General features: G+C 38.7%; 1 protein-coding gene across 1 annotated transcript; it reads left to right on the top strand.

The window, feature by feature from the left end:
• Positions 1-487: 487 nt before the first annotated feature.
• On the top strand, positions 488-26,812 carry PI15 (peptidase inhibitor 15). The gene is made up of 6 exons (XM_064650526.1): positions 488-675; positions 1,232-1,573; positions 17,771-17,889; positions 18,081-18,213; positions 18,385-18,500; positions 22,272-26,812. Exons 2-6 carry the CDS (start codon positions 1,301-1,303, stop codon positions 22,405-22,407), a joined length of 777 nt encoding a protein of 258 aa, XP_064506596.1. The 5' UTR covers positions 488-675; positions 1,232-1,300; the 3' UTR covers positions 22,408-26,812.
• The last annotated feature ends 390 nt before the right edge of the window (positions 26,813-27,202 follow it).

Here is a 27,202-nt window from a genome sequence, read left to right as displayed (position 1 = left end):
GAGCGGGGCCGCTCGCCCGCGCCGCCCCTCGCCCGCCCTCCGCTGCCCGGCGGGGTCCGGGGACATCCCCACCGCGCTGCCCGCGGGCCGGGCCGGGCCGGGCCGGGCCGGGGGGACGGCGTTGCGCGGATTCCATTTCCTGTGGCTGGGACAACAAACTCAGGTTTGCGAACTGCGCCGTGCGGGCTCGTGGAGCTGCGTAAAACATCGTTTACCGAGCTAGCGTGATGCTCGGGAAATGAGGAAAGAAACAAACACGGAGGGGAAAAAAAAAAAAAAAAAAAAAAGGAAGAAAGGTAGGAAGTAGCGAAAAAGGAGTCCTGCACATTGCCTCTTTGTGCTCCGGTAGCCGGGGGTGTGATTGAGTTCCCAAAGCCCCCACCCTCCGGGGTGCCACCCAATGGCTGCCGCGTGCTCGCAAAGCCCCTCCCGCCCGCCTTGGCTGAGAGGGACCCTCCGAGAGACTGCCCGTACTGGCTCTCACAGGCTGTAACATATAAAAGCTGTTAGCAGCGCCCCTGGCCAGAAGCTTCACAACTAGCAGAGTTTAGTCCTTTGGGGCGTTGTAATAAGAGACACTCTTTCACAAAGGTTCATATCATCACATAGGGGAGTGCTATATATACTGGGAGAACAATAGACTCAGTTCTTTTTTTTTCTTGGTATTATCCAGAGGTAAGCCATTCAGCTCCATAAGTTTGCTTTGCATGCAGTTTTTTTCAATGCTTATCACATTTTGCTGAACTTAAGTTTTTAATGCTATTTCTAGATGTCCTGCTTTCATGCTTTATGTTTTCTTTTGCCTATGAGTTTATCTCTGCCACATTGTGTCAAAACAATCCATGCCTATGGGATTGGCATAGGCTAGGATGTATATTTTCACTTTCAGTGGAAAACATAATATGAGGTTTCTTGCAGTCTCCCCATCTCAGATTTATAGTGTGGTATATGGACTGATCTGGTGTGATAGCACTGTCACTATTTCAGGAATTCTACTAGCCATGATCATGTAATTAATGGTATAATGATACTTCATTTGATGTGTTTAGTAAGAATATTATTATCACTTAATACAGTTATTGAAAATTGCTCAGCAACACGTGTTCTGATTGGATTGTTTTTATGATTGAGCTGAAAGACAAAATAATTTTTCTAGTCACAGCCTGTCAGTTCACTTTGTCTTGTTACCCAGATACACAGAATCACATCTTTGACATCTTCTCTTCTACAGATCTGTTTTCTGCTGCCCTGACTTAAAGCAGAGTTCCTCTGTGGCCTATCTCTCTCCTTTGGCCCCAAAATGACAGTAATTGCTGCAATCAGTTGTACTCTCTTATTTTCCGTTCTCTGTGAAACAAGTGCATTAGTGTTGCCCAACTCCACTGACCTATTCCTGTCAGACAATAATTTCACTGACATTGAGACGGCTTTGGCAGCTCATCTGGACTCTGCAAACATTCCCAAAGCCAGGCGGAAGCGCTACATTTCACAGAATGACATGATTGCCATTCTTGATTATCATAATCAAGTCAGAGGCAAAGTCTTCCCACCTGCTTCCAACATGGAATATATGGTAAGTGAAATTTGTTTATTTCAGGGTAAAACAAACTGTAAGTCAGTGATTTAATTTTCTTAAACAGATTTCAAGGGTTCAGTTAAGTAGATAAATGGGGTTTTATCTATTATTGCTTACTAAAATGTCCTATCCTTACATTTTTAAAGCCACATTAACTTAAGAAAGCAAAAGCTAAATACTGAAGTCTGAACCTCTTACTTGCCCTGTTCAATTTTCATTTCCATGTGTCGTCCCAGTGAAGGTTCTAACACCCAAGTAAATGAAGTGGTGAGTTAACTGCTTGTTGGCTTGAGGAACAGTATACACTCACAACCTGTGATCACCAGTGTTTAAAGTTCTCATCATTAGTAGCCCGGTTGTTTTTGTGGACTACACTGAAAATCATTGCCCTGATGTGCGCAAAAAAAGTAGCTAATGACCATTTCTAATTTCTTTCACACATAATACTTTTGGAAGGAATATGGTAAGACTGTATTTGCAGAGTAATTCATCTGATGCACTGTTTGGCTCCTGTTCATATGTTTTACTTACTGCATATTGTTTGTGAACACCTAATACCTTTATTTTTCCATCAAATACAATGTTGCTTTCAAATGTTTTGCTAATATATAGGATTTCAGTGTGCTCATTTTCCCCCTTATGGCCAAGTACTTATTATATGAATTATCTGTTCCTGCAGGTATGATAGAAGTTATTCATTCACTGTGATTTCATACTTAGCTCTGCTAGCTAAAGCAATGTGTTTGCTATTTTGTGTTCCAACTTTGAATGCATGCATACTGGACCTCTAGTGTTAAATAAAGGCTGGTTGACCAAAATTTTTTTTTATTTTCTAAGTAAGACATTCACATTGTTTTGAAAGCCCAGACACATTGTGTCAGCACCATAAGAAATGCTTTAAGTCACAGAGTTTCTCATGTGACAGCAGATGGTTAACAGGTTTGAGAAACAGGATACCATCAACTTGACATAAAAAGAGGATAACAGTAATAGCAATTCCTCCTTTTTAGCAGCTAACGAGTAACAATTTGGACATGGTTTCTGTCACAGACATTACCGAAATCTGGATTTGATCATATAATCTGTTCAACACATCCCAGCAGCACCTCAAAATGCTGAGTGCACTCAAAATATTGCAGAATGAAGACCATAGGCTGAGTTTGAAGTCTGTTTAAGTGGAAAGGTCAGAGACAGAAAAAACAAAGAGGTCAGAAGTCAAGCTCAGTCATCATTTTCATTGCTGTGCTCTCCACTGACGTTTCCTTTGATTCTGCATAAATAAACTTTGTTGTAATGTCTGAGGGAATGGCAGCCTACCATGCCCTTCCTTGGCTTGTGTCTTTTAGAAATGTGCTCCTGCAGTTTGCTTAAGTGAAGCCAGCACCCTGTCATACTCCCAAAGGGTTTGTAGAGTACAGTGTTCTTAGCCTGTTCAGTAAAAAACCCTTTAAAATAGAGATCAAGTTTCCGTGATTAAATCTATTTAACCCCATACATAAACTGCAAAGATTTTATCTATATTGGTTGGGTATTCTCCTGCAGCTTTGCTGCAGCACAGATACAAAATCCAGATTGAAGGCATGGTCTTTACAGCTTCCATGTTATTCTTTTCCTTGCCTTTCTTACTATTGCTTTTACCAGTACCAGCCAGTCGTAGGATGTACTTGTGTTCCTGTCAGCATCAGCCCCATCAGTAGTCTCATGTGCAATGTCTAAGGCTTGCTTTCACATTTGGTTTTCCAGTCTGAAAGTACTTTGTGACTTCATGCTGCAAAATTCAAAGCAGGACTGCAGGCTACATAGGTGATGATCCAGAGCGCAGCTTGAGCTTTGATCCCTAAGTGACACACAACCCCTTTGCCACCAATTCTCTTTCAAAATTGAGTAATTCTATGTATGTCCCATGTAACTACAGAGCAAAAAAAGCCCAGTGAGCAACATCACACATGGTGTGCTCTGCCATCTCTGTTGAAGTCATGGCAGCATCTGTGTAACTTTTTACCTCTGTGGCTACAGAAGGGTTTTGGTAGGAAGGCCTTGAAGATGGCATGGTGCTGGTAGGCCATACCAAGACTGGAGATGCCAGTCTGACTAATGCCCTGTCATTAGTTTGCCCTGTTTGCTTTGTCCATTCTTTGCTCTCTGAATAATTTCAGTATGTGGCACAGCACCTGTTGTATCTTACAGGGACACGAGGTTGCTGCTGCTATATATAAAAGATGTTGTGTCACTCAATACTCATTTTCATTAATAAGACAGCAAACATATTGTCATTACCAGCAGAGAATGTTCACTGTACTTGAAAGAACCTTACAGAGTGTGTGTTCTTGTCCTGAATACTATGGAAAAGTGCAGGGGTAGTGAAGTAAATGGCCTTTCCCATTTTCCCTAACAATGATTAAAACGGATGTCACATGTTAGAGAGCTGGAATTGCTTACAGATGCAGTAGATTGTGGAAATCTTTTGTAAGTGTGTTAAGGTAGAGAAAAACTAAGCAGTTTAGAAGCACAAGAAAAAGATATTTTCTCATATTTTCTCTCTTATTGATCATATTAAATCGTGTTTTGTTGTTTTTTCCTAATTCTGTTAGGAACTGTTCTCATTAATTACTGTGTCACATTCTCACTTCTGTACAGTTCCATTTGCTTTTTATTCCACCCTGGTAACGACTCAGGATTTAGTTGTATGGGTTGGTTCTTGTGATTCCAGTTCTCCACACCCAACCTTTTTGGCTGTTTTTTTTTCTTGGCACATTCTGTTCCTTCCCCAGTACAGTCTGCTTCTTGCATGTTCAGTGCATTTATAGATACTCTGCAGTCCCTGGGCATTATTCTCTCTGCCCTTACTGTCTAGAAAGTTTATGTGCTGTAGGGCTCTGGATGAGAGGTCTTGAAGAACAGCTTTGAATTCACATGCATTGGGTAGGGGAAAGTCAGATAAACACTGCAGTAACAGCTGGGGTAGTGTTTTAATTCTCTTTGGGAGAAGTGTGTCTTAGTGCTGCTCCAGCCTGTTGTTGTATGCAGTCCCCAAGGAAACTGAACAACTGAGGAGTGAAAAACTGTGATGGGAGTCATTGTTTTATTTTCAGTCCGCAGTGAAAGAAACTGGTGTGTCTTAATGCCAGTTATACTTTGGTAAATCTTTCTGTTGGGACATTGGCATCCTATGTGTTAGACTTCAAAGTAGTCCTCCTTTTGGTTCTGATTCTGGTGTTACTGATGCCTTCAACTGGATGTTTTTCTACAGGTACAAATTTAGTCATTGTACATGTGAAAAGAGAACAAGAACTTCTAAGCTGATAATATAGAATTAATGAGTCTTTATTTTAATTCGGATCTTTCTTCATCATCCTGAGACTGTTTTACTTTAGGCTGCTTGTACTCTAAAAGCTGAGGGTGTACCTGTGGAAAGAAAGATGACACCATACTTTTGACGTGGCAAAGGGTGAAAAACATCTACTTGGCTTTGCATATTTTTTCTGGAGAAAGCAGAATAATTCCATAAAATTCATGATTCAGAAAAAGTGATGTGTAGATTTGCCAGCAGCTGTCTAGTGTGCAAAGTTCGTAAATCTGTAGATACAGTGGAAGCTTGTGAACAAACAAATCCCTTTCTCTGAATGCTAATTCTGTACTACAGAGGTCTGTTTTGCCTTTTTGGAACATCTCAGCTACTTTGTAGGCCAGTAAATATTTGCAATATACTGTCAGCTGAAATTTGAGTCTCATAAAACATGCCTTTTAGTGTGCATTGATACTACCTTTAGGCTCCCAAAACATTCATTAATAAAATATCTGATTCTCATAGGATCAGATGTTATTTTACCTTCCTTCCAGTCATCCCCACTTGAGGTCACTTTCTTTGTAGACCATATGGTCTTTTTGCAACCCATGTCACTGTGTGCATGCTGGCTGAGAAGTTGCTTACACACAGGCATGCTCTTTTCAGTGTTGCATGCAGAAGTAGTAACTGGTAGAACAGGACCTTAATAAGCATTGAACACTGTCCTCCATGGAATTCCCATAGGGTTTTACTTAAGAGTACTCTAAGGTGATCTGAATAACTTGTTGAAGAGCCATAGCAAAAGACAAGCTGTGAGTAGTTCACTGCTGGTTCTGCAAGGATGAGTCCTGAGCCCAGTATGGATCAACATAGTCATTAGTAGAATGGGAGTAGCATGTCTGAAGTATACTAGAGGAGACAGGATTGCATACTCAAAAGTGTGTTTGTAGAACTATGCCTGAAGATTTAAAATTTTAGGAGAAAAAAGTGCTCTAAGTAAACCTGAGCCTGCTAATGAACAGAAGATGTTCAGATATTCAGATGTTCAATTTTAATTCTTTTTTTTTTCAGTGATGTGTAACTGCACTTTTGTATTTGGGAAAATCTGCCCCTTGTTGAACATGTCACTTTGTAGGACTCAAAAAAGTAAAAGATTTGCAGACTAACCAAAACTGAGTTTAGCTTAGTTGGTTAGAGCATGGTGCTAATAATGCTATGGTCGCAGGTTTGATCCCCATACAGGACATTTACTTAAGAGTTGGACTGGATGATCCTTGTGGGTCTCTTACAACTTAAAATACTCTGTGACTGTGATTTTGGCTACCTAGGAGTTATTTTGTGTTTCTCATCAGCAGGTGGCAGGGGAACTGGAAGGGAATGAAGAATATGAGCCTATCAATTTCTAGTAAATCTGCATAAAAGACCATGATAACATGGACAAATGAAATTACCTATTATTCTAAAAGAAAAGTAATTGTGTTCCAAAAGAAGTTCCTGTAGTCCTGTGAAGGAGCCCATGTGTGTCATGCTGGAAATCTGTGTACTCTGTATGCTTCAGGAAAGACCCTCTTTGCTGAGGTGATGAATTTAGATACTTAGCTTCTTGTCCCAGATAATTTGCAGACGAGACGACGTCAGGTCAGAGAAGCAAGAAAATAACCCACTTAGTGGTCATAAATGTAAATAAGTGCATTATTATGTCACTTCTAAATCTGAAAGTCTTGATAAAAATCTCTTGCTGTCAAGGTGATCTTAAAGATGTTCTGTGAATATGCAGTAGGTGATGGGTAAGACAAAATGAAAAAAAAACCCCAACAAACCTACTTCAGGTTTTCCAAAGTCCCATTTAATACCTTTTATATGGGCATGGAAAGACTGAGTTAATTTGGTTTTCTCTCCAATTCAAAAGCATTTCTGATAAATAATTTTTTTTTGCTGTTGTCAGTGTGGTTTCTTACAGACCATTCTAAACTTTAAAGGACATTTTGTTCTTGAATCATTTGCTCTGGTTTATCTCTGTGGTCCCACTGAAATCATACATGTCTGTGAGTAAGGGTTGCAGGGCTAGTTCCTTCAAGATTTATGTCTAATGAGTTGGATAGGATCTCTTAATTCATGTAGTTTATCCCTGGCCTGCTGCAGGACTTCCTTCTGCATTACATACATATGGTTTTCATCTTGTCTATTCCTGAACACATATAGTGATGCTGTCTCAGTCACATCTCTTGGCAAATATTTTACCTTAGGAATAGAAATAATTTCCAAATGTCTAACTTAAATACTTCCCTTTAAAACTCAGATAATTAATCTTTATATGCATTTTTAACTGCCAATAGTATTGCTATACTTTTCATTTCAATCATTACCCTTTACATATTTACTGACAGTTTTCTTGGCATTAAGATGCATGTATGCATATTATTGTTCCTTAATTTCCATGTGTATGTCGTTACAATACTTCTGCATATTGGATCAAATGACAGTTGCACTCCATTTACAGCTCCTTTGTTAAATTAGTGAACACACCCTTAAATGTCAAAGAAGATTAGGACCATCATTTTAGCCAGGCATGTTCAAGGACACAAGTGCCATAATGCAATAAAGAATTTACCATAGAAGTTACTGGCAGCCTACTTTTTCCATTGAGTAGCCCTGTTCTCTTAAATCCCATATACATGGTGAAAGTTGAAATAAAGTAATCAGATGATGAGTCAGGGTACAAAGATCTTAATATACTTTTCATCATGCCAGAGCAAAAAGCAAAACCCTAAAGGTAAGTGTAGTCCACCCCAGTCTTCTGGGAGGAGAGAGATCAAGATGCTTGGAGCTTCCCCAGTGTGGTCCACCTATCCCAATTTGCCATAGCTTTTAGCTTGCTCTCTGCTGGGAATTCACAAGTGATGTAAGAACAAATGAGAAGGGGTGTAATGGTGGAATGTGTTCACTGGTTCCAGTTTCTGCCTCTTACTACTTGTACTTCTGTTCAACCAGTTGATTATGTCCCTTCTGCCTAGTACCATAACCCAGCACCAGGAGTGTCTGAAGATCATGGGCTAATGAATTCTGGAATATTGATCCTCTCAGCAAGTTAGAATAGTACAGAACGAAGTGATGTGATTTACATGGTTACAGTTAAGGGTATTTGTCTGCATCACAGCTTGGAAAGGAAGCAGTAATTTAACAGCAGACTCAGTCTTTTTCTTCAGTGGAGGCACAACGTGGCAACTGACAGTGAGCTGAAAGAAAGCAAGAGTAGATGGAGCTTACTTTCCACGAATTTTGGCACAATAGAGTTACCTACCTCTCATTTATCTCACAGGTGAGTTTAGCCACTTATTTGTTTCCTAGTGCGCCATGGTCAATAATGCAGCACTTGGCTATCAGTGAGATGTAGGATGCTGCCCATTTTTCTAGCAGTTTCATTTACAGAAAGCTAGGAAAGCCTGTTCAGTCTCAGTAACTGGTGTTTATGTGGGGTCAAATCCAAGTGGATGCTAGCTATATGAAGTACAAAAGCCATCTTTTACGTTCAGAGTGAACGATAGAAGACCTGTTGAAAAGTTGAATGGAAAAGACTCTTCCTGGAAAGTGCTCCTTGAAAAATCTGAAAATACTCCCCAAAAATGCTGTTGTTGATAAGTATTTTGAAAGAGAATGACTGTGCTAAACTTACTTTGGTACTAGAGCTCCATTCCAATGTTTTATGCATAACATCCATCTTGGTGGCGTTTTAGAAGAGAATATTTACATTATTTAAATTTAGTATTAGCACAAAACCTTCTAGGAGTTTAAACAAACAACAACCAACATAGTAGAGTCTCAGAAAAAAAGGAGGCTGCCCAGAGCCCTCAGATTTAGACATTCCTTTATTATTAAATGTAGCACCTCTTGAACTCCTTGGCTAAAAACAGAGACAGGGCATTTTTCACAAGAATCTTGATCCAAAGTACACAGTACTTTGTTTCATACATGAATGGAGATGATAGTAACCTTAAGCCTCTCAACTTTTTAATCCTCTTTCCATACCTGAAAAGAGAAATAATCTATCAAGGTCTGTGAAAATGTGTATCCCAAAGACAGCAAAAGATGGAAATCCCAGGATAGCCCCTTGTTTGCTTTTTGTACACAGAACAGCGTCTTCAGCTCAGGCATCTCCATGTACGAATGCATTTGCAGGTGCCCTCGGATGGGGTTTTGGGTCTATTTTAACACAACTGAGAATGAATGGGTTTTGCACCTATATCGATTTTTGTGATATCTGTTAATCTGTATCAAGAGAAAAAAATCTTAAATTGAGCTCTCTTCTTCTGAGAATAAAGAACTATTTTTCTTAGTCTTTATTCTGTAGAAAGAAGAAGCTTCTATGTGTTTTCTTTTGTGTCATGCTGCTATGTCTTTCAGCTAAAGCTACTCAGAATATTATAAGTATTTTCTTTGAAAACTTTTGAAGATATTAGGAATATTTTTATCTTTTAATAAAAAACTTCAGTGGTTAGTAACAAAAATAAGTAGAGAAAATGTGGTTTTTTTCATATAGATGAGAAACAAAACAATACAATACAATACGTATATTTTTCATTCGCATTTTGTGTTTCTAAGAAAAGAAAATTTGCTCTAATCACATATAAAATAATAGAGGTCAGACACTCTTCTGTTCAGACTTATGACCAATTGTCAGGGCGACATGGAGCTAGACAAAGTTTGGTCCTTTTTGTTACCACTTCTAAGATAAGTTTTTGCCAACTAAAATATGTCTTGCAGTAGGTTAGAAAAGCACTGAATATTTTAAGATATGTAGCTCTGATACTTTACTTTTCCAAGAACTAAACAAATAATAGCATAGCAGGGAAGCTTATTGTTATTAAATCTGACAGCCTACCAATTTTCTTTTTTTCTTGTTGTTTAAAAGCCTGGTGCCAAATATGAAAAGAAATGCAGACAACCTTTAGAAGAAACAAATTGACTATTTGCAGTGGTCAAGCTTAAATGATAGACCTTTTTATTTGCGCAAAATAGACACCCAGGAACATAAACTCCTGTGTAAAATACAGACTTGAATTTTCATAAGAGGAGTGTTTCTGGCAGTGAGGTTTCTTGGACATCTGTCTGGTGATGCACTGATTAAGACAGACCTTCTAATACTGAGCCCTTCAGAAGTGTGAATCAGATGTTTGGAGATTTGGTTATATGAGAGTAAATTTACCATAAAACATTGCACAGTTTTACTTTGAGTTGCAGTGGAGTATTGGACAAGCAGCTTGATGTATTGACCCTCTATTTATTTGCAAAGGAATGACGTACAGAGCTGCGATTCCCATGAAGATATTTTTCTCTAGAGGGCAGACTGGCAATTTTCTGTGTAAACTTTCTAATTATTACCTAATGCATGCGAGAAAGGACCTACATCTGTGGTAGGCACCAATTACAGTAAGCACAGAAAAATTTCTAACAGGTGGAAGTTGAGATTAAAAAATATTCATATTCCTAGAGAGAGAACCTAGAGTCCAAATGATCTCGAGGCCAAATAAATACATAAAGTTTGCCAAATCTGTCTATAAGTTCCAGTGAGCTCATATGTTTTCACCTCACAGTGTGTATTGAGAAAAAGTGAAGGCAAAGAGACAAGGTTCTTTCAGTCACTTTGCTGAAAAAGCATGCAGGCAGAAGGGCTGTTGGATTGTTTTATTAAGCTTTGTGCCAGATTCGTGGTAGTGAACGTGGAAGGGGGGTTCTACAGAAAGTTTCTAGACCTAAAAATGCTACAGGTTTGACTGTATGAAAATGAAGGGGAGAAGTTGTACCCTGCACCCCACTGTGGGATTTTGGAGAAACAGCCACTGTGCAAATGGTGTGGCTGGTCCAAGGCTGAGTGACCTGTGAGGACAGACCTGTATGTTGGAGAGTAGCAGCCTACATGTGCTAATCCGCTCTGGGACTTGCACTAGCAGCTGTGGAATGCAGCTGCACAGATGGACTGGACATGTCAGACTTCATCCCTTGGCTTCACAGTGTTTTCCCCAGAGGAAGAAATTGCTTGAGGCAAGGTCTTCTTCTTTCTCACTTGCTGCCATTCTGGGAGCAAGAACTTTTGATCTTCAGCTGGGCAAACAAACAGAAGCACAGGGCTGCTGGAGAGTAAAATAAAAGGTTTGAGGTGAAAAGGCTAATTTTTTGACTGATCACTGCTAAAAGGTCCTATTGGCTATCTTTCTGAGGTGCCTAGGAACCACTATGGATTTGTTTGTGCAAAATAACAATCTGAATATCACTAATGTGAGTCCACAGTAAACTATATTAATGACAAATAAGATGCCAAAACTGGGAAACAAATTGCCACTTTTTATTACTTCAAAGTGTAGAAGTGTTGCCATGCAACTCTATGCAAATTGCATATCCCAGCATTTCATTTGCCATCTCATCACCTAACTGCAGTCCTGTAAAGAAGCTGTTGTAGAGGGGACTGATTAAAACAGCGTACTTCACCTGTTTGCTCTGGATTTGTACCTGGTACTTGTCACTCCAGCTGTACAGCTGGAGGCAGCCAGCTGAGGGTCTAGTCATGCCACAACTGTTCTGTCATTATGATCAGCAACCCTCACTCTATGGGCACTGGGGGAATTCCTAGGAAGGTAGTGGGTGACTATGTTTTGCCTAAGGTACTTGTTTTATCATTGAGAAATATGCATAATACTGTCTTAGCTGATGTGTCATATTAAAAAACCACAACAAGCTAAACCCAAACAGTGAAGTACTGAAGACTGCTTCTGGTATTTAAAAATACTCACAGCAGTGCTCTGATGAGGTTCCCTTGTACTCTTGTGCAACTGAGGAGAGCTTCCTTGCTACTGGCAATGAAACAGAGCCAAGAAAGATCAAGGATCATGATGGCAAAAGAAAAATGAAAGCACAATTTTGGATCCCTCAAGGGCTTTAAAATGGTCATCAGCAGAGCCCCTAGGCTATGAGGTTGAAAACATATCTTGACGGATTCCCCAGTTGGCCCATGTGTTCTATCTTACAATCTCAGGGAAGGAACGCTGCTATGTATCTAATTTTTTTTTATATTTAAACACTTCTAAAAGCTTCCAGTTTACACACAGATACCTACACAGAATGAAAGAATCATTAATACAGTGTACCACTGTGTATTCTGCTCCCTTTGTATTTAGATCACAAATTCTTGCTACCTGTTGCCATTAATAACCATTTCAGAGTACTCGCAGAGAAGAGGAGAGTTCATTGTCACTTGATTTGGTAGTGATGTCTCTGTCATACAACAAGGCCTGCATAGAGACACAACAATATTACGTCAGGTTTGCTGAGAACATCTGAAAATGATGGATATGTGAAATCACAGTTCAATTACACTTACTAAAGCAAAGCAGAGATTAAAAGCATCATTTTCAGGTTATGAAGCCCATCACTGGTGCTACAGAAATATTGGGCCTTGGGATTTTATTGATATCAAGGAAACGTGTCATTTTGGGTCTGTACCTTTATTAAAGCAGGGGGCATATATTTATTACAGACCTTCAGTATGACTAGGTGAAAGAGTTAATGTCAGGCGCTCCTTAAGAACCTTCTTTTTTCATGGAACTCTTCTCAGTTTTGCCACACAAAAGGTTGTAGTCCTCTTAGTCTTCTCTGTAAGTACTCATTTAAATGGAATAGCTTTCTCCTTCTGTTGCAGAAATAGGAGGTAAAGCTGAAAGCAACAAGGTGACCTCACTACTTTATCTGTAAGTAGAAGACGTTGAACAAGTTTACCAAAACAAATACATGGAACACTTCTAATCACTTGTTCAGGCTCTGCTAACAGATGTTGCAGTAGTCCATTTAAAACTAGGAATCTGAAACTTTTTTCTTTACAAATAAGATTACCATAGGGTAAATGTATCCAGAGTAGCAGCATATTTTTAATAATACATCAGTCCTTTAGAAAGTTTACAGTAGGAACAAGTGATTATGTTTGCCTCCCAAGATATGTATTGAGCAGAGGGTCAAGAGAAAGCTACTGCATTTAAATGATTGATATTTGGAGTACAATTCTGCCTGCAATGAAAATGAGCAGAACCATTCAAGTTATAGTTAGAAATGGTTATGTACACAATTCCTCACATTAAAACATAGCCATTAGTGTAGGAAGGGAACAGCCAATTATTTTTCAACAAATGTTGTGGATCTTTGCAATATTGTAGTGGTTTCTTTTTCATCATCAGATTGTTTATTCAGCTTCATCATTATTTTAATATCTAAGAGCATAGTTGTGACCAGCACCTCCTGTTCCAACAAAGCTATTCCAATAAAGAACAAAAGGGCAACTTCATCCCTTCTTCATATAAATTATCTAAGAATGAGTGAGAGACAGCTATAGAAACAGCTATAAAAAGGGAGAGTACAAGGCAACTGTGACCCACAAAATTAAAAGGCTTCCCTTGGGGAAGTTAGTTCACTTTTTGGGCTTCAAGAAATTTCGTTCAACAAGAAGGAGATTTTGTTGTACACTCTATTGCTTATTACACATTCTATGGATTAAATATTTTACTATTTGTTTACTGATGGAAACAAAAAAAAACCAAACCAAAACAAAAACTTGGATGAAATTCTGGCTCACTGGCAAAATTCCTGCTGGCTATATTAATGCTAAGATTTTACTCCTAACTCTCAAGATGCATGTGCTGCGTGAGTGCAGAGAACATCCCAGAGCTGCCTCACAAAGTGGTCTCTGGTGTTGAAATACCCTGTGTAGAAGCACTGTCTTGTTCCTTGTGTTCAGTCCTCTCGAGAATTTTCAAGTGACGTGTAGTTTTAAAGTGTTGTTTTGCAGAGAGCAGTGCAGAGAGCACAGACAGCTTTCTAGGAAATTAGTCTTTGGCTCAAGAAAGAAAAATAAATTGGCCAAAGGATGTTCATTTCAAGTTGCCAGTGCAAGTGTGGTGACATACTTTAACTCTATTGCAGCTCAGTAAGACCCAATTGAGGAGTGTGAGGGTTTCCATGATGGACCAAATCAGTGATATGGAGCTTTGAGCGGATCTTTATGCTGTATGGAAGGAAGGTGATTTCTTCTCCAACTACTTACAACCTAGCAAATGAAGATTTGCTATCTCCAGGGAGAGAATAAGCATAGTTTGGCAGTGGGAGTTTGCATGATCAGCATTTAAGGATGAGTCACCTTCTCGGACCTTGACCCACTGAGTATGGAAGTCTTTCTCCTTTTTCCCTCTTACAATTTTGTGTTCATGTCAAGCAGCTCTCTCTGATGTGTTTAATAGGAACACTGGATTGTCCATAATTTCAGAGTTTATAGTTTTGTTTATCACTTTGGTTTTTTTTTAAACCCAAAATTAGCAAAATTACCTTGAGCTTTTTAATTTCTCCTCATACAAAAACTGTCCCTCTTGCTTTCTAGTTACTTCAGTTTCTCTTTTTAGAGTATTTTTGTATTTCTTTATATGCTATTTATCTATGTACAACAACGAAGCCTCGTGGGTTCAAAATTCTAAATGTCTTTGCCCTGTTCTCTTGCATGCCCAAAACAGGGGACTGAACTGAGATACAAATTATTACAAGTGTGGACTCAAGATTAGATTTCTTTTGAAAGGGCTGAACTAATGGTACATTCTCTGACAATTTAGAAGACTTTAGGTCATTACGAGACAAGTTTTTCTACTTCAGCTTATATTAGTTGCTTGCCTTTTTATAGAATCATAGGATCATTTGGGTTATACAGGACCTTAAAGATCATCTATGCCTGCCATGTGCAGGGACATCTTAGTACCAGATTAATCAGAGTCCCATCCAACCCAGCCTTGAACACTTCCAGGGATGGGGCATCAACAGTTTCTCTGGGCAACCTGTTTCAGAGTCCCACCATCCTCTCAGTAAATAACTTCTTCCTAATATCTAATCTAAATCTTCCCACTTTCAGCTTAAAGCCATTTCCCCTTGTCCTATCCCTTCATCCCAGTGCAAAAAGTCTCTCTCCATCTTTCTTGCAGGCTCACTTCAGGTACTGGAAGACTCTATAAAGTCTCCCTAATGCCTTCTCTTCTTCTGTTGTAAATCTAGAGCCAGTCCACCTTTTCTTCTAGGAATGTAAAATATAATAAAATAAGGAAGGTGAACCACTTCGACTTCTTCCTTGAAATACAAATGATTTCCATAGCAGTAGGGGACTCTGTACAAAGGCTTTTCATCAGCCTGCTGATGAAGAAATAGAGGAAATTGAAAGATGCTGCATATGCTCACCTGCCCCTTATTTCTTAGCCAGTAGTTATTTTCTTTCTCTTTGTCTCTATTTTTTTTATGTTTGCCAAAAAATTTATTCTGTCCAGAAAGTGGTCAAGAGTAAAAAGATAACAGAAAGCAGGGAGTACTATACATGACAAACCCATGACATTTTAACTGAGTTTGAAAGAACACTCTGAAACTTTACCAATCAAATGCTTCAGATGATTCCTGATAAGCAGAAAATGAAGCTGAGAAGAAGTGAAAGTGAACTAGAAATACTCTCAATGTCCAAGGCAGGGGCTGTGCCTCATTTGAGAGGCTTTTAATAGTGAAAACCTAATCCAGTCTTCACATTTCTTTCAAACACCTAGTATGCTATTTTGCAAGGCAATTTAGTAAACAAAAATATGCTGTGTGGAAATCAGGATCTCGGCACTGTTTGTGCAAATACAGTACACATTTAGATTATTGTGGGAGTGCAGCCAGGTCACTTGGGAGCAAGCATGCAAACCTCATGTTCAGCCTCCTGGCAGGAGCACTCATGCCAGAAGCATGATTAATCCCAGCAAAGGAGGGTGTTTATGGGGTGTCACAGTCTTGGCGGAGCAGCCCCTTATGGATACACACCAGGCAGCTGTGTTTGGACCCACATGCTGGATCCATGTGCTCCTCTGCTCCCCTGGGCCTGGGCAGGCTCCAAACACCCACTGTGGCCCCAGCCTTTCAGCCCACTCCCCAGGCAGATTTTTATGCTTGTACCTTCTCTTTAAGCCCTCTTTTTGGGACCACTGCTGTACCACAGGGATTATAAAGGTTTTTTTGTACACTGGCCACATGCAGCTAGTTAACTAAATGGCAGAGATTCAAAGCAGAAGAAATGTCTATGCACTGGTTTCTTCACCTTGGGCCCTGGAGCATATCCTGAGCTTTGGATGGTGCCATATCAGTCCTATGTCCCCTCTCTTTTACCCTCATGCTCCAGCTTAGCCTTATCTTCCCTGGTTACACACTCGTCTCTAACTCCTCCAAGAAACTCCAGTAATTTTTCAGAGCTGAAGTCTAAGTGTTCTTTGGCTTGAAAACCATTCCTTCATAGCATGCTTCGTCTCTCTTTTGTTCTCATACTGGCATGCTTTGACTTTGTTCTGGGAGCTTTTCTGAACAGGTGTAAAATAGATCTTCTCTGTGTTGAGCATCACCTATCTTTCTGTCCCTAAGGTGGTTCTACTTGAATGGAGGATGATTTGTGTTAAGGGTTCTTATTGGTCTCTGTTGCACTTCTTCACCTTCAGTCTTGGAAGTACCTCACCCACTATACATTCACAAAAGCTTGGTTCCGTGGTCTAGCAATTTCATAAAATTTACTAAATTTTGTCCTTCTCACTAAGAGAAATTTCTCAAACTAGCAGAGTCAGGGCATGAATTACTGTCCTAGTCAATGATTAGCCTTTTCATTCTGCAGGTTAGTGAAATTAAAACTGAATTCAGTCTTAGAAATCATTATTAGTGTATAATTCAGAAAATATTTGTGACATAGGCCACCTTATGCTTTGATAAGTTTATTTTTGACTTTGCCTGTTATTTCATACCTCTATTTCATAGCCATTTGAGATTTATGAGTTTGAGTTTGCGTTTGTCTTTAAAGAGCTGTGATGGGCTGCGTGGGCAATTTTACCACATTCTGTTCCTGCCTTTATACCTGCAAGTCACTACAACTATCCTGCACCTAAACACTCCACACAGGGTATTCAAAATATACATCTAATTCCAGAATCTACAGCCTACTTGGGTATCCCTTAAGCAACTAAGATATACTAGGATTTGTGTGCACTTATAACATAGCAGTGAGATATTCTTTATCCAGAGCTCCAGTAGGTTATATTGTCGGTACCTTGATTATTGCTGAGGCAAGCTTGCTTTGCTATTTTGCTGCGGAGAAAGCAGCAGTTACAAATCAGGCATGTAATTGAGCAGGCAAGGCATATAAAGCAGATAGTGTTTAAGTTCATTTGTCATGTTCCAAACATTGCAGAACTTAAGAATTGAAATCGTCTCTTCTTACAGAGCTGTTATCCTTTTAGTCCAGGCAGTGAACAATGTCAGCTCCTGTGCAGAATAAAGTAATGAAACTCATACTGCACCTGGAAACTATTCATAGTCTTTGCCTTTGTGTAAACCCTTTTATTGACCTTGTGACCTCAAATATGAAGAGCTGCCACACACATTCACTCTGGCTATAGATACTCCTGAGGTCCTATTTCAAATTTTTTGGTGTTTTTGTGGGCTGTGTAATACCTATGCTGAATTGTTGTTCCCCATGTTCCTCTCCTTCACTTTCTATCTGAGTCTCAGCCAATATTTCACTCCTCTCCACACATGGATCTCATCAACACAGGAGGGAAAATGGTAGGAGAATGTCTGTTAGGTGAAGGGCTTTTCCAGAAAAAAAAGGGAGAGATCTGAATACTTGGCTTCCTCTAATGATGTGGGCAGGAATTCTGTCCAGCAATAGGGCAAATCCCGCTGGATACTGTACATGCTGCCTCACATCTTTCCAGATCTGATGTGTTACAATAGTATATTTGTGAGTTAAGATACTTGTTTCTTGTGTTCTAGTACTATGATTGGTATTTGTTTTTTTCTGTTCTAGTGCTAAGGATATTTTATTTTGTTAGGTCTGGGATGAAACACTTGCCAAATCTGCAGAGGCTTGGGCTGCTACATGCATTTGGGACCATGGACCTTCCTACCTACTGAGATTCTTGGGCCAGAACCTGTCTGTAAGAACTGGAAGGTAAAAGGATACCCTACAAAACAATTATTTTGTCAACCTTTGAACCACCTTTGAGATCCAGATTTTGGACTGATGCTAGTGTCATCTGCTCTTCTATAGTTTACATCCATCTATGTTCATTTGGCTTAAGAATATTATTGCTTAATACTGTGCCCCTAGTGTTACTCTTTCTGTATTTTAAACAAACACAGGTATCGATCTATTCTCCAGCTGGTAAAGCCATGGTATGATGAGGTGAAGGATTATGCTTTCCCTTATCCTCAAGATTGCAATCCCAGATGCCCCATGCGATGTTATGGACCCATGTGCACCCATTACACACAGGTTGTATAAATTATTTTTCTCTATTCAAGATATACTCTCCAAAGCTGAACTTTTCTATGATGTAACTATATGTCCCTCTCTCAAATAAATGTGTATATATATATATAGTATATATATATGTATATTTATTCTTTTCAATTTGGACTTCACCAATAATAAATATTTATTCAGATGGTTTGGGCCACTTCCAATCGTATAGGCTGCGCAATCCACACGTGCCACAATATGAACGTCTGGGGATCTGTTTGGCGACGAGCTGTTTACTTGGTATGCAACTATGCCCCAAAGTGAGTTACTTTCTTTTATTTTTGTTTATTTTTATATTTTGTGCATGTTTTGTTCCCCTCATTGGACTGCTTAATCCTTTTTCTGCAGCATGACCTCTATTTGTGCCTTTGATTTGGGCTGTTCCTTTATTCAAACTTTTCATCTGAACATACAGAAATGTATGACTTCAGTGTACAAGAAAGAAAAGGAATCAACTTAATGTGTACGAACCAAAACCAAAACCTTGTTTTCTGTTGTTGCTGTTTATACTATTGTAAAAACTTTTTCTTTGTCTTCCTTCTTTGCCTGACTCCACTTTACTTTGAATTCCCTATTTCTTCACTCTTTTATATATATACACATGGTGAACTAGACTTCCTCAGGGAAGCAATTCCTCTCTATATCAGGCATTTGGTTTACCAAGAGGTGGGCCTGTGAGAACCTCATGAAGTTCAGTAAGGCCAGATGCACCTGGGTTGAGGCAATCCCAAGCACAAATACAGGCTGAGTAGAGAATGAATTGAGAGCACCCCTGAGGAGAAGGACTTGTGAGTGTTTGTGGATGAAAAGCTCAATATGACTCAGCAAGGCATGCTTGCAGCCCAGAAAGCCAACCATATCCTGGGCCGCATCAAAAGAGGCATGACCAGCAGGTCAAGGGAGGTGATTCTCCCCTCTACTCTGTTCTCCACCTGGAGTGCTGCATCCAGCTCTGGGGTCCTCAGCACAATAAAGATGTGGATCTGTTAGAGCAGGTCCACAGGAAAACCACTAAGTTGATCACAGGGCTGGAACACCTCTCTTATGAAGATAGGCTGAGAGAATTGGGGCTGTTCAGCCTGAAGAAGAGAAAGCTCCAGGGAGACCTTGTATCAGTCTTCCAGTATCTGAATGGGGCTTGCAAGAAGTCTGAAGAGAGACTTATCACTAGGGCATGTAGTGATAGGACAAGAGGAAATGCCCTTAAGCCGAAGGAGGACAGGTTTAGGTTAGGTATTAGGAAGAAATTCTTTACTATAAGGGTGGTGAGGCACTGGGACAGATTGCCCAGAGAGGTTGTGGGCTCCCCATCGCTGGAGCTATTCAAGATGGGGCTCTGATCAACCTGGTTTAGTGAAGGGTTCCCTGCCCATGGCAGTGGGGTTGGAACTAGATGATCTTTAAAGTCACTTCCAACCCAAACCATTCTGTGATTCATGAAGAGTGATGATACTTGTTGTTGTCCACAGGATACCTTTGCTTATGACCATGCTGCATAATGGCATCCTAAAGTCCATCAACCTAAGGCCCATGTCTACAAATCCATCTCATCTTGCCTTCCGTATTAGGGTCTGTTAAAGTACAGGTCATAGACACAAATAGGCGGCCCTATATCCAGTAGCTTGCAGAGGTCTCTGTTAGGTTGAAATGAAGAAATTAATTTTCTCCCAGCATTTCCTAGACGTCATCCCAAGCTTACTCTGGGTGCAGAATGAGTCAGTAAAGTATAGTGCTGAGACATGTTCGATTTGCGGTCTGGTTTGGACCATTATTTCAAAAGTAGCATGGACAGTGTTAAGTGACTGTTTTCTCTGACTGTATACTAGGCAAAGACATAGTTCTGTATAGGAATCTAAGTATAATTAATTGAGCATGTTTTCCATAAACTCTCGGTGGCACAGGTCCATTTGTGGTAAAGACTATGCAAGAATATGTCATTATTCTAGCTGTTATGTGAGTAAAAGAATTTTTAAAGATTTTGCAAGATAGGATTTAGTAAGAAAACTTACTTGGGGAAAAAACCAGCTTTAGAAATCCAGGAGATTTCTCTGTCCTTTTCTTTTTAATATTTACTAGAAAAGGATGGTAAGAAATGAGTGTGAGGGAGCAAAGATTAGGCAGCAAAAACTGTATCTGACTTCTAGTTCTGCAGTATGGACAAGGTGAAATCAAAGTTTACAAGAAAAACCCAAATATTATTTGAAAAAAATATTAAAAATTGCAAACTTGGTAGAATACTTCTCTCATTTTCATATATAGGAGGAAAATGGTTTTATACACTAGATATTATTGAAAGCTGATGCATTGTTGTGTATCAGTTACCAATGAATTATGAAATTTTGTATTTTGTAAGTCTAAAAATCCCACTGTTTCTCAAACACCAAACCAAAGCCTGGAGTTATGAGTTTTTTCTCAAGGTGAGATTGTGAATAGACCTTTAATTCATAAGTAGTGGAATAGTGATTTTCACATCTACTTCCTGCAAAGTCACAAAAATTATATTGAGTGGTCTTGCCGGGATTAAGTTTGTATTTCTAAGATTTAATTAGCTTGAGTTAAGGACGTTGGGCTAAGAGTCCTTGATCACACACACACAGGTCTCTTTGCCAGTCAGTAGTTTGTGTTCGAGTAACCAGCACATCAGAAACTCCTCTACAGAATAATGGAGTGAGTATTGCAGCCCCAACCTGAGTTACTAAGATTGGAATTTGGCAAAGACTTAGGATTTAGAACTCAAGTAATTTTCACTGATCCCATGCTGTAACACTTAAAAATATTTGTGCTTCCGAAATGAGGGGGGGAAAAATAAAGTTAAGGAGGATAATTGCAAAGTTTAGAAAGGCCCTGCCCCAGTTTATCTAACAGTCTGACACAAATCAGCCATGTGTTGCATAGAAAATGAAGCAGAAATCAGTTTTCAGCAAATTCTTTCTGGATTTCCATATCTGTTATCAAGCTAAATATATTTCCTGAGCACTTAATCTGCTGTACCCATTTGGAAGAGAAGTAGGAATGAGCAAATTATTTGAGATTCCTGCTTTCTTCCAAGGCACAGCCCAGACCAGGGCTTTTGATCCAGTGTTATTGGCTGGGAGGTGGGGGCTGACAAAATGTTTCATAAATAATTGCATTACTCACTGCTATTCCACGTCATATGCAAACTAAAGGAAAGTTCTCTGCTCTGTGAGACATAACATTTAAATAAAAATCTAATTTTAACTTTCTGCCTACAATCATGAGTGTTGCATGAATTTCTAAAAGCTTGTGGTTTATATAAACTCCTTAAAAGTCTGGATGCGTTTTTCAGATGTTCATGGATGTTTCAGAGTTACCTCTTTTCATATCATCACTTTCCAGACTTTTTACCCCTTTCCCCCTAGGGTATACTACACAGCTCTGTTCACCAGACAGGAGTCCTTCTCCTTTCATTAGCATCTATGAGACCCTTGGAAATACCCAAATTCAGTTCTTTTTAATACGTTACTGGTGCAAATAGTTTTTATCTTCTCTTTTCTTGAACAATGAATTCAGCATCAGACCTTCACAGTGTGGACCTAGGGTAGTGCAATCTAAGAGTAATATTTAACTAGTTTGTTTTTCTGTCTTCCAAGTACAGGCTTTTAAGATAACTGCTAGACAAAAAGGTGCTCAAGGAAAACCTTGCGCCAATGCTTATTTTGCTAATTTTTCGTAAATATAGCCCTCCAGTAAAAAATACTCTTGCCCCAGGATCAGAGAATCAAAAATCGCTTGGCTGTAGCAAAAGCAAAAAGTCTGGGACTTCACCACAGAGATGAAAGGACATGGCATGGATGTCACTGGTTTTGGTTGACATGGTCGTTCTCCTGCTGTGTTTTTGGTTTGCTTCTCAGTAAACTACAGAAATAAATTAATATTGTGATTTTAGTAACAGACGATTTATAGGACATCAATGAACATGTGAACTTTAGTTACTCAAAACAGGTATGTTTAATGATTTTTTTTCTTCCACTCTGAAATTACTAAGCGTTCTTTTTCTTTTTTGTTTTCAGGGGGAACTGGATTGGAGAAGCACCATATAAAGTAGGAGTCCCATGTTCAGCTTGTCCTCCAAGCTATGGAGGTTCTTGTACCGACAATCTTTGTTTCCCAGGAGTAACATCAAACTACTTATACTGGTTTAAATAAGTTAAGGTTTACATTATTTTGAAGAAAGCCCACGGATAAGTAACAAGAAGCTTGTATATTGAATTTTGCACATATTATATATAGAGAGATATTGTAATAATACTCTGATGTTTTCTTTTTGTATGCTGTTGTATAATTAACTTTCAAAGTATAGTATAATTTGGTTTTAACACTTTGGGATTTAAGACTCACATTATCCCTTTTAGATTAGCCTTTGTTAAAGGAGAGAAAATTTTCACCTTAGCAAGTGTAGCTTCCTGAAGGTTAGTTTATATTAAAAACACATCAAAATATAGAATATTACTTCATTTTTAAAAATAATAGCTCCAGAAAGAGAAGGGTCATTGTTTAATACTGTGCTTTAAAAATGGAGTGTGACATGCAAAGCAACAAATGGTCCTCACACTCCCAGTGATTCCTCCCATTTACACCTGTGCTTCCACCTGCAATGTCAATGGGACACTGAGCAGACAAATACATATGTGCAAGAGAAACTGCAGGTTATTACCTACCTCATGCACAGCGTCAATTGGTTTATTGTGTTTCAAGAGTTCAGCACATGGCTGCTGCTATCATCAACAATGTCTGTGTGCAGACAGGAATATTAGGGAGAATGGGGAACCACATTGGCCAAGATGCAGCGGCTGTTAACTCACAAGCTTAAAGTCTTATCTAGATAGAAAGCTACATAATTTTAAATATACTGGCATAAGAGCTCAGCTTGAATCTACATTCTTGTATTTCTGAACACAGTCGTAATGCTTATAATGGTGCTTTGCAGGAGTATATTTATTCTTGTACAGAAAAGCAAGGAAATATATTGCTACAAAGCAACATCCATCAATACATGACATCCATACTGTTTTTTACACTATCAGTTTGCCAGTATATATGTTATCCTCCCGACTGAAACATAGTCAAGAACCAGGAAAGATCAGACCTAAAAGTAGATAAGAAGATTTGTAAATAAAAGTCATCAGGAAATTTTAAAAGTTCATATAAATTTCTTACAAAAATTCCAAATTTCTAAAGCAATTGGCAGTGTCCTTTAAAATATATTTTGCTGTTTCCTGAAAATATCTGTGTGAATTATTAAAAACCAAATCTGCCAAAAGCTTTCCTCCCAAAAATTGAACACCTTATGGGTGCTTGCTAGAATATTTATAAAGAGGGTCTACACATCAAGCTAGAATATCATACAGGTACTTGACTAGAAAAACAGATTATGGAAAGGAAGAAATCGAATACCAACCACAACTACTCCATCATTGAAATAGCCTTGAGTTTTGGGTTTCTATTACAGGGCAGAATGTACTCCACTTTAAATATACATGTTTAGTAGCATGTAGCATGTTTACTGCTTGCATTGCTACATTTAGACCTCTGAAATTCATGAACTTTGAAAAGCAATACTGAGTAGAGTAAGTGGAACAACAGAAGGTACTTTCGCTAGTGCTACACATGTATGTATCTTTAAGTCACTAATTCAGTCTTTTGAGGGTATTCAAAACAGTCTGTCTCCAGAGTAGGGAGTAACATATTGGTGATACAAAAGAAAGATCGGAGTCTGAATTCTTCACATTAGTTATTCTTTTTCTCAAGCAAGATATCTGGGATGGGGGGAACAGGCTGTATAGTGTATGAAACGTAGCAGCCCCTCTCTATCTGTCCATAATCTGATCCTTCAGAGAATGTCAGCAGCTGAGCTATGGCTCTTCAGACATTTCTGGTTAGTGACACTTCTGTATCTGACAGGGCATTAACTAGACAGGTATATTGCCTTTCAATGTGTCCACGTGGTAAAAGAATAACACTTCTAATATTCTACTAACATTTATCTTAACAATTACAATATAAACATTTTTCCTTATGTTTTCAAAGGGGTTTGGACTTGGACAGTGCTCAATCAGCCAAGTACTTTGGCTGAGTAAAATCCAGTCCTGTTTCAGGAGTGAAAGAAAACCTCTTTGTATCATCTAGGTACACACTGAAATAATTCAGTGAAACAGAACTACTTGGTGGGTCACTAGCCCTCAGCCAGCACAATTTTTGACAAAATGCATGTGACAAATGCATTTTTGTTCTGCATGAGGAATCTTCTATAGAGGTAAAGACAGCACAGTTAAAACAGTGCATCTAGCCATTTTTCAGTATTTTTATTATTTTTTTTTTTTAAAGATACAAAATAGGAAGCAGAGCATAAGAAAAAGTTCAGGTTAAGCCGTGGAGCCTACAACAGTAGGTCTAACAATAAATGACTACGCACTTTGAAACTTGCAACTTGTATGTTGTACGGTACACTTTCCAAGCAGGACTAGACATTGTAAATTAATTTATAATTCTGTAATTCAGCTGAAATTATTATCACGGGTATATATGTTATCGTATCTGTTACTTTTTAAGTTGCTACAAATACCTTGATTTTGTGTAATATTTTGTTTTCTGTGGATATAGAAAACTTTGCTTTTAACAAACAGGTATGCAGGTTTGTCACAACGTCCCATAATGGTGCTAGGAATTAACTATCATAAATCACACTGTAGTTGACAGCAGCAAAAAATATTCTGGATATAAGCTATTTCATACGAGCAGCTCCTGATAAAACCAGTCACAAGCACTCAAGCATTAACTTAATATTTTTCATTGAACAGAGGGGATTACAGCTCATCAGATATTTGATTAACACATGAAATTTCACCTTCCACTTTAAAGAAGGCAGCCTTTCTGTATTGCCTATTTGAATTGCCCCAATTTATATTATCTTTTTTTCTCTTGGGCCAGGTAATGACAATGCCAGTAAAGCTCTACTCTGATTGTCAGTGCCACTGCTGCCTGATTGACTACCTGACACCAAGTGCTGCTACAAAAAAGTACTGAAATGTGCAGAAGACTTCAGTTGTCTTTGGCAGCTCTAATACACGCTGAGAAAAATGCTTGATGAGTTCAAGGCCATGCTAGGCAAACTACCCCAGTAGCTATTCTGATGGCCCTGAAGAACTAATTTCTTCTCAGCAGAGGGGTGTGCCTTTAAAGAAAGAGAAATTAGCTCCAACTTCTGTTCTGAATGTAAAATTATAAAAGTATATACAAACTAAAGGAAAAAATATTTTTGGTCAAAATACTATGAGAGGCATAAGAGTAAAAAATGGGGTAATTGATATAGTTAATTACTGAGTGCAGCTGTTTATGATATCTACTTGTGACTTTCTGCCTCATTTAAACATCTAAAATGATGGGTAGCAATTGATACCTTTTGGTGCTAACCTCTATGTTCTGGTGCTGAAGTTACAGATATTTTTTTTTTGGTGGAAGATGGGGTTCTCTTCCAATATTACCATATGCACTCCAGTGTTTGTGAGATCTTTTTCAGCTAAGCATATAATTTACCACTAGGCCAGATTTGCTTTCGAAGTTCCTTTTTGTGGTTGTTTCAGGCTCTAATAAGAGTTTTATGTGCATCAGATAGGAAAATGTATTCAAGTTCAAAACCAAAACAAACAACACTCTCCCCTCATCACAACAGGAAAGTGCCTGTGGAACAAATTATTGAGAGAGTAAGACCTCTGACAGTCATGACTTCATATTGATGCTGAACAAGTTTTAGTGATTCCAGATCCTCTCTGTGGAAAATAAATGACTTCAGAAAATCTGGGCTTGACTTTGGACACTTATCCTTGGGATCTGTTCTCTGAGATCAGTTTGTTTCCCTATGAATTTTAGATGAGTTGGATCAGGTCTCAGTGAAAACCATAGAAGGTTTAATATAACTTTTGCAGGAATTAAAAAGTTGGATTCCATGAGAGCTTTATGAACAGCAAAATTAGACTTCGTGTGCCATCTGCTATCAACACTGGAAAATACCATGAGGCTCTGAAAGAGGAAACTTCCCAGGGCACAAGTGATGTGTGCCTCAGCTGTGACCTAACAGAACAAAATATAGCTGTATCTATATTCATGTCTATGTCTATAGATAGATGGATAGATACATCGATAGATCTGTTGATATAGTCTCTCCGAGGACCAGGTTGAAAGCATGGATGCCCTCTTGTGGTTGACAATGCTGCTATGTCGGCTTGATTACATTGGAATCCAAGAGGTTTTAGGATTTTTTTAAAAACAAATGCAAATTTAAATCTTTTGGCCTTGATTTTAAAGACACATGACTTAGTGTGTCTGTTTCCTTTGAGAAATGAGGTGCAGTGCATAACTCCTGCATTTCTTAGCTTTATGTGTTTTGTAAGTACAGAACTCAATCACAGCTGTCCTTGCTGTCGGTTTCCTATTGTACAAAGTTTTATGACTGTGAGGTAAAACAGAGGTATTCAGATATCAAAAGAATTTTTAGAAGCATTAAATCAGATATAGTTCTTAAAAAATAGGGTGTGGAAACCCTCATTACGCAGATATTTAAAGGCCCAAATTACTGTTCCAATCTTCCCATAATTGCTGAGTTTTCAAGACAAAACTCTTGTTTTCCTTTTCTAGAATGAAATGATCTTGGAATCCAAGCACACAGCATTTTTATGGTGCTTTTTAAAACAGTGCAAAATAGAAAATTTTTATGCTCTGATTCTCAGCTCATACATTGGTTTGATGGTCTCAAAGTGCACAAACCTTGTTTAAATTCATAAGTAGAATGTTGAACTTCTGACAATAATAGCCTTAAATAACAACAGCCTTCTCAGACTGCCTTCTTTCAATAGGAAATAATTGAAAAAACAGGAAAAAAAAAGCAATGACCCATCTGATTAATTCAACAGATGGGCAACAGCCTATCTGGTTGATTCAAAAAATG

This window comes from Pseudopipra pipra, chromosome 1, assembly GCF_036250125.1.
Source record: "Pseudopipra pipra isolate bDixPip1 chromosome 1, bDixPip1.hap1, whole genome shotgun sequence".
NCBI classification, from domain to species: domain Eukaryota; kingdom Metazoa; phylum Chordata; class Aves; order Passeriformes; family Pipridae; genus Pseudopipra; species Pseudopipra pipra.
This window is presented reverse-complemented; position numbering and strand designations above follow the sequence as displayed.